At 44.7% G+C, this 16,244-nt stretch overlaps 1 protein-coding gene across 1 annotated transcript in view; it reads left to right on the forward strand.

Annotated features, from left to right (window-relative positions):
- The window catches only part of DNAH2 (dynein axonemal heavy chain 2), a 96,856-nt gene that overhangs the window by 70,801 nt on the left and 9,811 nt on the right, over positions 1–16,244 (forward strand). The window contains exons 58-72 of the mRNA XM_011358869.2: positions 1,055–1,265; positions 1,478–1,594; positions 1,771–1,912; positions 2,591–2,760; positions 2,919–3,035; positions 11,035–11,199; positions 11,749–11,874; positions 12,010–12,158; positions 12,232–12,298; positions 12,434–12,584; positions 12,829–12,977; positions 13,160–13,293; positions 13,436–13,580; positions 13,727–13,926; positions 15,332–15,458. Coding sequence (XP_011357171.2) covers positions 1,055–1,265; positions 1,478–1,594; positions 1,771–1,912; positions 2,591–2,760; positions 2,919–3,035; positions 11,035–11,199; positions 11,749–11,874; positions 12,010–12,158; positions 12,232–12,298; positions 12,434–12,584; positions 12,829–12,977; positions 13,160–13,293; positions 13,436–13,580; positions 13,727–13,926; positions 15,332–15,458 — 2,170 coding nt within the window. The remainder of the gene's footprint in view (positions 1–1,054; positions 1,266–1,477; positions 1,595–1,770; positions 1,913–2,590; positions 2,761–2,918; positions 3,036–11,034; positions 11,200–11,748; positions 11,875–12,009; positions 12,159–12,231; positions 12,299–12,433; positions 12,585–12,828; positions 12,978–13,159; positions 13,294–13,435; positions 13,581–13,726; positions 13,927–15,331; positions 15,459–16,244) is intronic.

Below are 16,244 nucleotides of genomic sequence, written 5' to 3' on the forward strand. Positions count from 1 at the left end.
TCTGGAATGACGTTTCTTTTTCCAACCACAACACAGTGGTGACATTGCCACATATACTCATATATATACACTTAGTCCTCTCCTCTCTACCTTTAATGTTTCTCGACTTTCCACCATTCCCAAGATTTATATATTCATCCATTAAGTTATACTGAGTGTCTTTTTTATGTGCACAGTAATGATTTGCTTTGAAGGATATAAGAGAAATGTAAAAAAACAAAACAAAACAAAAAAACCCCATTTGTTAGATTTGGCATTTAATAAAGATGAAGAAAAAGTCATTCGTAATAATAATGATAGTCAACATTTATTTATTCATTTAATATATATTTTCTGAGCACCTACTATATGCCAGGCACTATTCTAGATTCTCGTAATATACCAGTTAACAAAATAAAGTCTTTACCTTCCCTGGACCACCGGCTTACATTCTGTTTACTGTTTGCTGGTCACCATGCTAAGCCCTTTATGTGCATCTTTTATTTAGTCCAGAAAACAATCCTACATAGACTTTTTTTTTTTTTTGGCTTGTACAATGTTAAAACTTTTTGAATGAGTTGCCAATGTTTAAAACTTGGGAGCCTTGGAAAAATCCAGATTTCCAGCTTCTCTCTAAAAATCAACAATTTTGGCAATACTGAGCCCAAATCCATTTCCGCATGGTAAAAGCAGGCTAGAGACAGGGATCGCTACCCCTTTGGGACAGTTTTGCGTTTTCTGCAGGTTCACTGCAGCCTCCCTGCCTGCTGCACAGTGGGGACAATGGGAGATTCTAAGGTAGGGAGGTGGTGCGATAAAAACAGTGTCTAACAAGCTGATATTGACAGTAATGTGTAGAATAAATCATAAGGACTAGAGTCTGGAAATGCGAAGACCAGTTGGGAAGCTGTTGCCAATGATCCGGGCAGGAAATGATGAAAACCTGATGAGGGTGGTTGTGGCAACAGAAGGAAGACAGGGATAGGAGACACACTGGGAAAGGGAGATTATCTAGGGCACTCCCCTTTCTGGGAACCCAGCCTCTCCAGGCACCTTATTTTACTTTGTCCACCAGCTTACTGGCAGAGAAGCGGCAAGAGCTACTGGACCAGGCCAATAAGCTGCGGACAGGATTGTTTAAGATCGATGAAACGAGGGAAAAGGTGGAAGTGATGTCACTGGAGCTGGAAGATGCCAAGAAAAAGGTGGCTGAGTTCCAGAAACAGTGCGAGGAGTACCTGGTCATCATTGTGCAGCAGAAGCGGGAAGCAGATGAGCAGCAGAAGGTGGGGGGATCCACAGTGGTCCTGTCCCTCATGCCACCTACTACCAGCACATACCGGGCAGAGGCTTACTGGCCTCCATCAGTTACTGTGTCAGGGGATGCACATTCCATTCTAAATTTTCTTTAGCTTTATTTTTTCTCCAACTACCAATGCTGTCACCCCTACCTTTGCCCAATGTGAAAACAAAACCCTCATCCTCTTTTCATCCCTAGGCCGTCACAGCTAATAGTGAGAAGATTGCAATTGAAGAAGTCAAGTGCCAGGCACTGGCTGACAATGCCCAGAAGGATCTAGAAGAGGCATTGCCAGCCCTGGAAGAGGCCATGAGGGTATCACAGCAGGAAGGCCCAGTGAAGGGAGTGGGGCTGGCCTTCTTTGTCCTCAAAGTCGCTGGGATTATGGGAAGAAGAGGGGGTGTTTCAGCTGGGTTCTATCTCCATAAAGGACCTGTCTTGCCACTTGAGTTGACTCTGGCTTGGCTCCCTAAGTGAATCCCTTTCCCCAGGCACTGGAGTCTCTGAACAAGAAGGATATAGGAGAGATCAAGTCTTATGGGCGGCCCCCTGCTCAAGTCGAGATAGTGATGCAGGCAGTCATGATTCTTCGAGGCAATGAGCCCACTTGGGCAGAGGCCAAGAGGCAACTAGGTAAGCTAGAGAACCAGGAGATAATGAACATCAATCCGCCCAACGTTTATTATTAATCATCTGCTGTGCATCAGGCACTCTGAGAGACAGAGATGAACGAGGCAATGTACTGACCCTCAAGAGCATAGAGCCTAGTAGGAAAGAGAAGACATAAATATCAGTTAAACTTCTCTGGTTGTAAGTAACAGAAAACAAATCATTTTAATTTAAACAAACAAACAAAAAATTGTCATAAAGATACGGGACTATATCTCAGAATCTAAGGATAGGAATGCCTTTGCCCACCCACCTGCCCCTTGCCCTCACAAAGGACAAGAATCAGAAAATGGAAAACAAGTGTCTTTCTGTTTTATTCTTGGGGTTTTCTCTGCTCTGAGTTCCCTTGGGAGGATATAGCTTGCAAGCCTCAAAGAATGATATGTGGGGCTGTTCAGGTGAGCGTGTTCAAGGTAAGTGATGGGAGATGAGGCTGGGAAGATTGGGGGCTGGGGCAGGGGGCTGCAAGCTTCTAGAGAAGGGAGCAAGGTCAGTGGAAGGAATTCAGGCTGAAGTCAGATATTCTGGCCTTGGGAACTGAGCCTAGGAAAAACATAATTATGCCTAGGCAGTGGAGATGAAACCTAGACCTTGAGGTGGGGTTAGGCCTTCTGGCTGAGGCCCCCAATTTTCATCCCACAGGAGAACAGAACTTCATCAAATCACTGATCAACTTTGACAAAGACAATATCTCAGATAAGGTTCTGAAGAAGATCGGGGCTTACTGTGCCCAGCCTGACTTCCAGCCTGACATCATCGGCCGTGTCTCACTTGCTGCTAAGTCCCTCTGCATGTGGGTACGGGCCATGGAGGTAAGCAGTGGTGGAATGGGATGGGGAGCAGTAAGGCAGGCCTGGGAAGGGGGCGATGCACACAGGAGAAAGCTGGGGGGATGGAAGACCCAGGTGGGAAGAAAGCTGGCAGGCGAATGGGTGAGTGAGAGACCCACAGCCTGGCCATCTCTCTGCAGATGTATGGGCGGCTGTATCGGGTGGTAGAGCCCAAGCGTATCCGAATGAATGCTGCATTGGCCCAGCTTCAAGAGAAGCAAGCAGCGCTGGCTGAGGCCCAGGAGAAGCTGCGGGAGGTGAGCCTCATGCCAGTCTTTTCTGCAGTGATCTCTGTCCCTGATTTCCGGGATGCTTCGTTACCATTCATCTCTCCCCATCTCATTCTCCTCCCCTCTCCTTTCCAGTCCTGTCTGCCTCCCACTCTGTGCTCATTTAGATGGGCTGCCTCTGGCTCAGAAAGCTAAGCTGATTGCAGAAGGTTACAAAGGCACAGAGGGCACTGTCTTTAAGGAGCCCTTGTAAAGACTGACTTGGGAGATGGCCCACTCTGTCATGGCCTTTGGAGATGAGCCCTGAGATTAACTGGTGAAATCTGTGTGGCAAATTGGTCTTTGCTGGGAAGTGGGGACAGGGTGAAATAAGGCAAGAGTGTTGACATCACTGCTGTGGAAGAATGTGAGGGTGTCTGAGCAAATACTTGCGGGGTACAGAGTCATCCTGGAGGTAGAGGTGGTTATTTATTGTGAGCAGGCTAGACAACCCGGAAGGAGATTTTATACAAGATATGTGCACGAGTAATTCTCAAACAAGACAGAATTTAAAGGGCTATTATGAAGAGTTAAAGGTCTTCTAGTCTATCATTTAATTTTTCTATTGGCTTAATAGGTAATACGATCACATAGCTTGAAATTCAAAAGGTACAAAAGAAGTCTCCCTGCCACCTTACGCTCCCCTCCCTTGAAGGCAACAAACATTACACTTTTTTTTTTTTTAATCTATCCAGGGGCATTCTATGCTTATATAAGCAAATATGTATTTTTTCATTTTTTACATTACACACACTGTTCTGTACCTTACTATCTTACTTACCTATATATTGAAGATTATTCCATATTGGTACATAATAGGTTTCTGCTTTCTTTTTACCACTGCATGTTATTCCAGTGAATGGCTATACCATCAATAATTTAACCATTTCCTTTTTAATGGATGTATTCATTGTTTTTAATTTTTGATCTTTACTTGTCCTCAAACTTTGTTGATGCTGTCTTTAACTATATAGAAGGTTCAAATCTTTATATAAGCAAAGTTGGTTATATTGTTTCAAAATGTTTTAACCAAAACCAACTATGAAGAACAGCCATGTCCGACCTTCTCAAATCAGACAAGGAACCCGAGGTTTAGCGAGGTTTAGTCTGCTCATTACTGACAGACTTGGGCTAGAACCTATGTTTCCTGACTCCAAGCCCATTGCCACCATGGTTCATCCAGTCTTTTCCTGCCGCAGCATCTTTACAGTGTGGAGCTGCCCTTAAGGGCTCTTTTGATTCTGTTTGAGCTGAATTAACCAGGCTGGGCAAGTGGGCTTCTTTCTGTACGTACTCCTCCACTGCCCCATCCCTGCTGCCACCGTGGCCTCCCAACCTCTCATGAAACCTTTGTTCTTTTACTCTCTCCTTTTCAAATGTGGATAATCACAGGTGTGGTGACCCATGTGGAAAGGTTTCTCACCCCCGCACGAATTATATCCCGGGCCAAATAATTAGGGGTTGTTTCCTTCACATGTGAACGATGAGACCTCTGGGGTCAGCTGCCAACAACTTCATTCTTCGGACAAACATTTACAGAGTACCCAATGTTGGTCTCTTTAGAATCCCTAATTGATTAGAGTAAGCAGACAGGGAACCAAAATTTTGGCTTTGTTACTGATAAAGGCTGTGACGTGTAAGAGCCAAATGCACCTTTTAACAGAAGCTGAGAATAGGCACGCTGACCTGGCCACTTACAGAGGGCTCTGCCCCGGGCCTGCTGAGCACGAATCTCCAGTACTCAGAGGTTCCTAGAACCTGGAAATCAGCATTTTGGAAACTTCCTTGTCAGAGCCAGCCAGAGGTTGGGAAAGCCTATCCATAGCTTTAGGCCCTGAGATCTGCAAAGAGGCACAGAGCCCAACCATATTGCCATATCAATCCAAATCTTGAGTAAATAGTTTTAACCATTACTCATTGGTTCAGGGCCCTGAAAATATATTATCCCCAGGCCTGGTTCTGATATGCAGCAAGAGTTATGAGCCACCGGCTTAGAAATTGCCCCAGAATTTACTACGTTGAAATTAAGTTGCCTTGAAGTATACAATTGCCTTGAAGTAGATTAAGATTCTGCTCTGAAATGGGTCAGAACAGAATCTTAATCTACTTCAAGGCAATTGTATACCCGGGTTGGAAAATTCACTTTCTTTCCTATTTCCCATTCCAAATTATTTCACATTGTCCAACGTAGTAAATTGGAGGCTATGCAGTTAAGATTAAATGACAGCATTAAAATGCTACAATAATAACAATACACAGAAATTCCACAAATTTGAATATAACCCCCAAGAAGAAATTAAATTTCGAAGATTAGACATCTTTGTAAACTAAAGTCCAAATAAATTAAAATCTGAAATCAAATTATCTTGCTTTTGTGAGTTAAAAATCTAGAAGCCAACATCCTTAAGTTAAAGTCCCCAGTGCATCCTCCCCAATTTCTTATTCTGCTCAATCTCAGCTGAGGGGTTCTCAGGATCTGAGTTTCCTTACATTATAATCTGGGCTGTCATTCACAATGGACATGATTCCTCTAGCACTTCAGAAGCTATACTTGTTTAAAATCAAGTCTCTCATGAGCACCACTTAAAAATAAAAAAATAATTCAAGAAGTTAGTAAGGCATACAGGACTTCCAGATAAAATTATATTCTCAGAAGCCAGTTATTATTAGTTTAAAGACCAGAGTAGAAACTCAGCAGCATTTTCAAGAATGAGGATACATGGAGAAAAATCTTTGTTTTAGTTTCACCAGAATGTCAGTTTTCTGGAAACCATGACCTGTGAACTTGAACTAAACTGGGAGAAATCTACAGCAATAGGTTCATATGAGATATAGTGCAATTAATAAGAATTTACTGGATTGGAGGCTGTTGGAAAGCCATATATGTATATCTTCTTTTTTGGAGTAGGGGTTGTCGTGGTTAAATGCTCACAGAGTTCAACGCTGCAACCATTCTGAAGTGTACAAGTCAGTGGATTTAAATACATTCACCACGTTGTGCAGCCATCACTACTATCTAGTTCCAGAGCTTTTTGTCATCCTAAATGGTAACACCATGTGTATCCTTTCAATTTCAGTTTCCCCTCTTGAGCTCAGGGTTCCCTGCTCTGTGTTGTGATCAGGTATGGTCAGTCCTGTACTACAGTCCCGTACTAATATTGCTGCCTCTCTTTGTGGAATTGTTGAGGTCTATGAAAACTACCTCTTAGGGAAGGTTTTCACCCTATACTTATTCTAACCGGAAAATTACCTTCAGCAGATTCCTGAACTGAAGCTGCTATCGATGCTGCTGAAACCTGTGCCCCAGGGCCTTGTGGGGAACAAGTCCTCTGCCATTTGTGTCTCAAGACGTGGCTTTCCTTCCTTTTGAGTCCCCTAAGTTGTTCAGGGATGTTCCCTTAAGTAGGTAATATCCACGTGCCTACTACCCTAACTGTATCACCTGGAATCTCAGCCAAAACAGAATACTTCCAGCCCATAAGCCTGTGTAAAAGCCACATGGATTTCAGTGTTGAACTCTGTGAGCATTTAGTCCCACTACAATTGCCTCCCTATCCTGGAGTAGAAAATTGAATAATGGAACAGTTCATCTAGTGCCATCTACCCAGACCTTGCAATAACCATTTAAAGCTAGAATCTGTAGTACAGAAAAAACCTAATTGCCTTGCCAGTTCAAAAGCAGCAAATCTAATATTCTGTCCATCAGTGCCTAAAAACAGTCTACCCCCACTTCAACCTAGTCATCAAAATCAGGCCATTTCTGTGTTGTAGCTATAGCAGCCTTTATCCTGAGATCCTCCAACTCTTAGTTAGGGCCATCTTTGCAACTCACATCTTTTCTTTGCTCAAGCCCCATTTCTTTGAAGCTGCTCTGTTTTAAGCAGTCCTGCCTCTATAGAAACAGCCATTCACCCTTGGACAAAGTCACAATCATCTGCCAAGGTCAAAATAACGCAAGGTCGGCTTAAAGCCTTTCCAGGTGACAACAGTCAACCACATAAGTATAAAAACTTAGCAGGCCTAACATTAGCATCTACAAAACACTGAAGTTGAGTTTCATGTGTAGACATTCAAAGCCGCACTCAAAGTTTCTTAATGGGTTTTCTAGTCTGCAAATATATTCTTGAAGGGATTCAAGAGCTAGCAGCCTTCTTCTATGCCTGGGATCTAAACTAAGAAATAAAACAAAAGGCTAAAATGTCACTTTTAAAGACTAAGTCGGAAGATGTGGCTGACTCTGTAGGTGAGTGTCCCCACTATCTAGTGACCCTATAATCAGACAAACTTTCCCAGTCTCGGGGGTTGTTGGAGTGGGCAGAGTGTAACTCGTGCTCACCCCAAAAAGGAAAGGGCCTGAGCTCAGTTGAGTATTCCCAGTTTATTCTTCCCAATTTCAGCAATCAGATCAGTTACGTAACTCCCCTGGAGAAGAGGTGAGTAAAGGCGTGGACAAAGTCTTCCAACATGCAAGGGAATGACGAAGATAAAAATTTATAACAAAACATGACCCCGGAAGAAAAACTAAACCAAGAGATCATTCAGGTTACAGTGAAGAACTTGAAAAGCAAATCTAATCTAAAAATTAGTATCCTCAGGGAGTGATCAAGGGAGAAATGACATCCCCAAAATAAAAAATAGGATAATAAGAGAACAATTTCATACAGAAAAAGAAAGAATCCTGGGAAATTAAAAAAATGATCTAAGTATGGCATTCAATAGAAGGATAGGAAGATAAAATCGAGGAATATAATAGAAAAACAAAACAAAATCAGAAAACCTAAGAGCAATGTAAGAGATGCAATCCAACCAGTAAGAATTTCTGAAAGAGAAAATGCAAAATCTGGGTTAACAGAAAAATGTTTAACAACCAGTTCAACATGCACAGTGACCTATCAGAATGTGCCTCAGCCACAAGCAGCTCAGTCAGCTGCCTGGTTCGCTCTGGGCACCAGTGTTGTAACAACACTGACGCTGTTTATGGCATTCGACCTTTATAACAATCTAAAGACAAAGCACAGAAGAGATTGATTGTGGCTTCTGAGTGGGAATGTTATCAACCTTCACAATATAAAAATAAAAGCACAGCTAAAAAAACTTGGGAGATGGATCTGGGTGGGAGTGGCGAAGGAAATATCAGGCAATGCTTTTGTAGTAGATGTTATAAAGTGAGGTTTTAATATGTTATTTAAAGTTATAAGGGTAACCAGTAGAAGAACTAAAACTTAGGAGTAGAGAAAAAGGGGTGTGGTGTGGAGTTATAAGAGATTAAATCTTCATTTAACATAGCATAAATTCAATAGAAATAGTCTAAAATTGATAAAGCAGGAAACAGCAGTATGGAATACACTTGTATGTATAGAGCAGGCCTCTGGAAGAATATTCAAGAAAAAGGTCACACTGGCTACCTCGAGAAGGGTGCTGGGTGGATGGAGAGCAGGGTTAGGAGGAAGACTTCTCATGCCCTTATGCCTTTTGAATTTTAAAGTTGCTCATTCTCAAAGTAAACAAAATTAAAATAAAAATGGAATAGCATCAAGATGTGCTTATGCCCCTACAAGAACATTCACTATAGCGTTAATAATAGAAAATGTTGGAAAGACACAAATGTGTATCAGTAGGAGACTTGTTATATAAATAATGGTTCAATCATAACACAAAATTATTTTGTAGTCTTTAAAAGGAATGAAGCAGCTCAACCAGAAAGAGTTTAGAGACAAGTGAAAAATAATACGGAACAGTGTTGTGTTTTGTTATAATTTATCTTTATGAAAAGTTCATCCATTCAAGGAATATTTATTAAGTGCTGGGCACTATTCAAGGTGTAAGGATTCAGTGGTGAATGAGACCCTACCTTCATGGTGCTTGTATTTTCTTTATAATTAATGGACTCTGTATGAACTCTGTCTAGAAAACTACACAAGAAACTGGTGATAGTGGTTCCTCTCAGGCAGGGGCTGGGGGCTGGGTCAGGAGTGAGAGGAAGACAGATCCTTCGCTATATACGTTTTTGTTCCTTTTGAATGTTGATTCACTATTTAAAAGAAACAAAGGGGGAAACATTTTTGAAAAAGGCAAAGATGTTGTTAGGTGTGGTAATGGTGTTATGATTATGTGGGAAAATGTCCTTTTTGTTTTTTAGAGATTCATTATGAAGTATTCAGTTTCGAGATTTCATGAGTTTGTAATTTAAGATAGATACTTTGGCAAAAAACAAGTAGATAAAATAAATATAGCAAAATGTCAACAACTGTTAAGTCTATGTATAGGTATTCTTTTATATTAGTCTTTTTCCTGGGTTTGAAACTTTTCATAATAATATTTTAATTAAAAAGATTAAAACTGCAAAAAAAATTAAAACTGTCAACAGATTAATGTATATTAAAAATAGTGGCATAAGCATAAAATTCGGAGACATGGTGTTAAGTACCAGAAGAAATAAAAAGAGAATAGTTAAAAAAATAATTTGCTACTGAAGAATGGGACTGGAAGTGGAAAAGGTGGGCTAGGGGACTATTGCTTTTCAATTATAACTCCTTTTATTATTTAGGGTTTTAACCTTGTGAATATATTTCTTGTATAAAAAATAAAAACGGCGAAGACGACATCACAGGCAAAATAAATAAGGAAATATCAAGTGGCTGGCTGCCTCCCCGCAGACAAATCTCCACGGGAAGCCAAATTATAATCAGTGTTCCTGATGAGCAGGACTCAGCACAGGAAGGCAGTCATGTGAACCTGATGACAGGTGTTATGCGGCAAAGATATATGGCTTCCATCAAGGTTAAACCCAACCCATGTGTGCGGGGGCCAGGGTACCCCTTTTCTTGAAGGCCCCTAGCTAGAGTTTCCTCTGGGTGGCAGAGCTGACCACGCCCCTTCTGAGTGACACCTTTTTTTAAGATATTAATGCCTTCTAACAGGTTACCACTAATGGTTGACTTATAAGCTGTCTCGTTGCTCGAAGTTGACATTTGGAACCTCCACTTGCTTTAAAGACTATTTCTTGGAGAGTTAGCTATCCCATTTCAAGACCTAGGAGGTCAGTCTCAGCAGCTGGGCCTGAGTACTGCTTGCTTACTCTGCATTAGGCATTGTGCTACAACCCACATTTATCCTTCAACTACTGGATGAAGCTCACTCAGTAAAGTAGGGCAAGGATCTGAACACTCTGTACTATTACTGCGGGCTGCCTCTCCCTGTGAGGATGGCAGCAGGAAAGGGAAATAACATTTATGATGTGCACACGATGGGCTAGGCACTTAGTGTAATGCTAACCCCATATTCCTCATCATGAAAAGGATCGGTGACATAGTGTAGACTGAGACATAGTTATTATTTGCCAGTCACACATACGAGGTCCTGGAAGAGGCTCAATCAGTCCTCTACTTCAGATTTGAGTGATATATTCCAACCTCAGCAGAGCCCATAGGGTGGCGATGAATTGAGGGAGGCTTCTCTAGTAGGTAAAGTCTTCTCAGGTTCCTGTCTCTGATGTGGGAACTTGAACCAGGGCCTTTTCCTTGAATGGATTTCCTGCTCTTCTCTCCAACAGTTTCTGGGTTCATTTCTAGCTTTTTCTTCCTTTCTCAAGGTCCCACCCTAGGTATAGCCTCTGGCATGGAGTGGCAGTCGTGTTTGTGCTGTCTGATCCTCTTTTGCTAATGTATCTCATGTGGTTTATTATGCTGCAAGAGGGCTGTCTCCTACCCAGCCTTGACTTTCGTTTCCAAGTAGTTTCTGTGCTCAAGGAAAGACTGGTGGAGGGAAGTGAAAGAAAACTCGTCTCACATATTTTATTTTGTTTTCTCCTTACAACAACCCTATAGGGTAGGTATTATAATTCTTATTTTGCACATGAAGAAATTGAGGCTCAAAGACATCAATTTACCCAAGGTCAGACAGCCACAAAATAGCAGATTGGTGATTTGAACCCAGATCAATCTGGCCTCAGCCCTGTGTTTGACTTCTGTACTCTGATCCCTCCCAGGTGGCCGAGAAGCTGGAGATGCTGAAGAAACAGTATGACGAGAAGCTGGCACAGAAGGAGGAGCTTCGTAAGAAGTCTGAGGAGATGGAGTTGAAGCTGGAGCGAGCTGGGATGTTGGTGCGTGGGTTGGCTGGCGAGAAGGCCCGATGGGAGGAGACAGTAAAGGTGAGATCAGTTGTATCATCTGGTTCTCCTTCCCTGCCCACCAGTTCCAAAAGCTCTCATCCTCTTTAGGTTGAAGGACAGTCAGGTTAGGGACAGCTGGATATAGGAACATCCAAGAATGGGGGACGGGAGTTATTCCTCTCCTCTTTCTCACATTTGGTGAGAAGAGTCGAAGGAAAGATTTTTTTGTACAATTGGGGATCTGCTTCCACATTTAGGTAGGGCTAGAAAGCACACATGAGCACCCTATATATAGCATGCCGACTGGATAGAGACAGTCATGGGGCTTCTTGTCTCTACCTTCAGTGAGCTCTGGGCTTCCTGAAAGGGTTAGGCCTTATCACCAGAATGTAAACAGAATTGCTGTCAAAGATGGGGAACTCGAAGGTAATTAGAACCAGGTTAGAGTTCTCGGGGGCACAGGTTTAGGAGAGGGAAAGAATCTCTTTGATCTACATAGTATCCAGAGGAGAGTACCTTCAAAGCATTCCAAGTATCTCCCAATGCTGGGAGCTCAGGCAGGCTTACGTCTCCCCTACTGTCCTCCAGGGCCTAGAGGAGGACCTGGGCTACCTGGTGGGTGACTGTCTCCTAGCAGCTGCTTTCCTGTCCTACATGGGACCCTTTCTGACCAACTACCGAGATGAGATCGTCAACCAGATCTGGATCAGGAAGGTGAGGCAAAGGCGTGATGAATGAGATCTTGGGCTCTGAGACCAGGACCTTTGGGAGTAATAAGAGATATCAGGAAAGGGCAGGGGTGCTAGGCTCAAACCTCCAGGCTGAAATTTGGGACTCTCTCCTACCCAGATTTGGGAGCTTCAGGTTCCTTGCTCACCTCGCTTCACCTTCGATAACTTCTTGTCCAATCCTACCAAAGTTCGGGACTGGAACATCCAAGGGTTGCCCTCGGATGCCTTTTCCACTGAGAATGGCATCATCGTCACCCGTGGCAACAGGTAAGGCTGCTGCTGGGAGCATGATGGGGAGTAAGGGCAGAGCCTGTCTTTTGACAGACGCTTCCTCCTTCAGGTGGGCACTGATGATTGATCCTCAGGCACAGGCCCTGAAGTGGATCAAGAACATGGAAGGAAACCAGGTATAAGGCTGGGGGGCTGGTTTTGTCCCTTTGGTGTCTCTTCCCAAGACTGTCTCTTTCTGAGGTCCTACCCTGAGGCCACTTTTTCCTTTGAATCCCTCAATGTTTCTTCCATCTTTTTTCCTTGCTTTCCAGGGCCTCCAGATCATTGATCTGCAGATGAGTGATTACCTTCGAATCCTAGAAAAGGCCATCCAGTTTGGATACCCAGTGCTGCTCCAGAATGTGCAAGAATATCTGGACCCCACACTCAACCCTGTGCTCAACAAATCTGTAGCTCGAATTGGTCAGGGTCCAGGCTTATTGTGGGGTTGGACTGTGGGACTATTCCTAGAGACCAGCCAAGGGTGACAATGGGGAGGAAAGGGCTGGCTCTTTGTGTCCTCTACTTACCTGTCCCTTTATTCAAACAGCCCTAGGCTGGGTCATTAGGACAGTTTGAGTCAATTGCCACTGAGCTGTTTGGGAGAACGGGTCAGCCCACACCTGGTCACATGGAGTCCTTGTCCTTGACCCTCCTGTGGGTACAGGTGGTCGGCTGCTGATGCGCATTGGAGATAATGAGGTGGAATACAATACCAATTTTCGTTTCTACATCACCACCAAGCTCTCCAACCCCCACTACAGCCCAGAGACCTCGGCCAAGACCACCATTGTCAACTTTGCTGTCAAAGAACAGGTAGATGGGGCTGAGGTCTAGGCTGAGCTAGGGTGAAGCAGGTCAGAGCTGTAGAGCTCCGCAGAGTTGAAAAAATGGCTGAGATTGTGCTGGGCAGCCGGAGGGGCTTGGGAGGTGTAAAAGGCTGAAAGGAGTGAAGGTCACTAGAATGAGATTTTCACTGTGAGTCCTGGCGCCTCCAGGGCCTGGAGGCCCAGCTGCTCGGCATTGTGGTCCGGAAGGAGCGTCCTGAGCTGGAGGAGCAGAAAGATTCACTAGTTATCAACATCGCTGCTGGCAAGAGGAAGCTCAAGGAGCTGGAGGATGAAATCCTTAGGTGAGACCTTGCCTCCACCCTCACACCTTCCCACTGGTCTATCTGCAGGCACAACTAGCACCCCAGGGGGCTGATGGAGCACCTGCCTCCCAAACCAGCTCTCCTAACCCCTCCATCCATGTGCCTCTTGGCTTCCCTCCAGACTGCTGAATGAGGCCACAGGCTCCCTGCTAGATGACGTGCAGCTGGTGAACACCCTTCAGACCTCCAAGATAACTGCCACTGAGGTGACTGAGCAGCTAGAGACCAGTGAAACCACAGAGATTAACATTGACTTGGCCCGAGAGGTGAGTGTCTGTGCCCTCCAGCCCAGCCCCGACCAGCCATCAAGATGCAACTCTAACTATGTTAGCGGAAGGCCCCTTCCCTCCCTGAGCCCCGCCCCCTGCTCATGCCATGCCCCTCTGTGGCCCTGACTCCAACCCTTCTGCAGGCTTACCGCCCATGTGCCCAGCGGGCATCGGTCCTGTTCTTCGTGCTCAATGACATGGGCCGCATCGACCCCATGTACCAATTCTCTCTGGATGCCTACATCAGCCTCTTTATCCTCAGCATTGACAAGAGCCATCGCAGCAACAAGCTGGAGGACCGCATTGACTACCTGAATGAATATCACACTTATGCTGTCTACAGGTCTGAGGTTCCTCCCATGTTCCCTAGGCGAGCCAAGTGGCTGGCTCTAATGCAGACCCTTCTTGCTACTTCTGCCTTAGTGCTTTCCTGTGCCATCATCTTGGTTCCCCTACTCTCCTCCCCATACACCTTCCCTGGGTAGCTCATCCATTGTTTTAGTCTAACCATTACCTGTTCTCAGTTTTATATCTTTAGCTCTTCCTCGAGCAGTGGAAATGTATTTATAACTGTCTACTATACCAGTACTTCTCAAATGATAATGTGCCTATAGTGTGAGTAGCAAGGTACTTGATTTCTCTACCTAGACAGCCCACAGACCCCTCCAGTTCAGCTTGTTTCAGATCGAACTCAGTATCTACCCTCTTCCTTCAGGGCCCTCTCCCCTGAATGGCACCAACATCCACTTCCCAGTCACCCAAGCCAGAGAGTGACTTCCCTTTCCCTACCTTTCAGATCAGTCACCAGATTCTTGCGCGTGAATCTTTCTGCAAGCTGTTCCCTCCTGGTTCTCCCCATCGCTACAGCTACACTTTAGTTCAAGCCTTCATGATCTTTCTTTCTGAATTGCACAACCATCTCCCTAACAGGTCATCCTGCCTCTACCTTTGTCCCTCTCCAATCTGTGGCTGCCAGAGAGCCTTCGAAACACAAATCCAACCATGCGACACCCAGCTTAAACTGTTGGGAGGCCCATAGAGCCCTCTGTGACCTGGTCTCCACCTGCTTCCCCCGCCTCAACTTTCCCCACCTTACTGACTGCCCTCTATGCCTGTTTCCCCTCACCCCTGACCCCTGTTTTTGCTCCTGCTCTGAGTTCTCCCTGGAGTCCTTCCCTCTCTTCCTCTTCTACATCACTCAATAACCCTGCTGCACCTAAGAGCATCTCCTCTCAGAAACTTCCCCCATGTTCACGAGGCAGGGTGAGCACCCCTGCTCTGCAACCCTTCAACAGTACTGCCACCCCATGTAGGACTCATCACATCATAGCATAATCAGTGGCCTCTCTCATCTGTCCTTCACACGCTACCTGACTTCCTTCAAGACAGAGACTCTGGCCTATTCATCTTTGTGTCTTCAGGACCTGGCAGAGTACCTAGCACATAATCCAATCAATGTTGGTTTTTTTTTTTTTTTTTTTGAGTACCTAGCACATAATCCAATCAATGTTGGTTTTTTTTTTTTTTTTTTCCAATGGAAACGAATGACTGATTTTACCAGTGAACTCTGGGAAAATCACATGTTCTCTCTAGGTTCCTGAGTGCTTGGCTGTTTACAGAAGGTTTGGATTAGATGTTGGTGATGGTCCTTCTTCTGTGTAGGACTCTGTGATTGTATAATCTTCATTCAGCTAAGCATTCATGCTGAGTGTCCTGCCTCCTCCATCTTTCCTGTTTTCTTCTCCCAGGTACACCTGCCGTACCCTTTTTGAGCGCCACAAGCTACTGTTCAGTTTTCAGATGTGCGCCAAAATCCTGGAGACTTCTGGCAAGCTCAACATGGATGAGTACAACTTCTTTCTACGTGGGGGTGTGGTGAGTTGGGCGGAGGGCACATCCAAGTATGGGGTGGTCAAGGTTGGAGATGGGGACAAGTATGAAGAGGATTCTAGACCTGGAGGGTATGTCCAAGGCTCCATCGAGTGAGCTGAGGAGAACCTCCAGGAGCATATTGTATGGCGAGCTCCCTGGAGCTGTGGGGGTGACTTGCCATGTGCCCTCGTGCTCATATTACAGGTGGGCTTTGGAGGTCCTCTTATCTGTGACCCGCTAGTTGGCATGATCTTGCCACTCTCTCACTGCCTCTCAAAGCATTCCTTTCCCAACCTGAATTCCATGGTCACCATGACACTGTCTCCCTTGCAAGCACTTCAGCCCCTTCCCTGCCATCCCGTGTTGCATTTGCCCGGCAAAACTACCACTCTGGTTAAATCCAGCTCTCTTATTCCTGTGTGGCCTATGTAGCTGAACATGGCTGGAGAAAAACACACCCACACTCACTGGACTCACTTTAAATCCACCATCATGAACCTCAAGTGGGCCTTTGAAACTGCCGGACAACAATACCACATTTCCCTGGACCAGTCATTCTCCCACCCTCTCGGACAGCAGTTTCATTCTTTTGCCACTTTTACTTCACCTCTCATCTGGATTTTAGCAATAGCCTCCCAATGCTTCCCTACCCCCAATCTCTCAACACAGAGACGAGAGATTCTTGAAAAAATGGCTGCCCCACCACTGATGTCGTCTGCCACTGCCCAGCTCCTCACTCCATCCACTCCAGCTGCACAGGCCTCTTTGCCATCGCAGACATGTCCCACA

The sequence above is a fragment of the Pteropus vampyrus genome, unplaced genomic scaffold, assembly GCF_000151845.1.
Source record: "Pteropus vampyrus isolate Shadow unplaced genomic scaffold, Pvam_2.0 Scaffold44, whole genome shotgun sequence".
Lineage (NCBI taxonomy): Eukaryota > Metazoa > Chordata > Mammalia > Chiroptera > Pteropodidae > Pteropus > Pteropus vampyrus.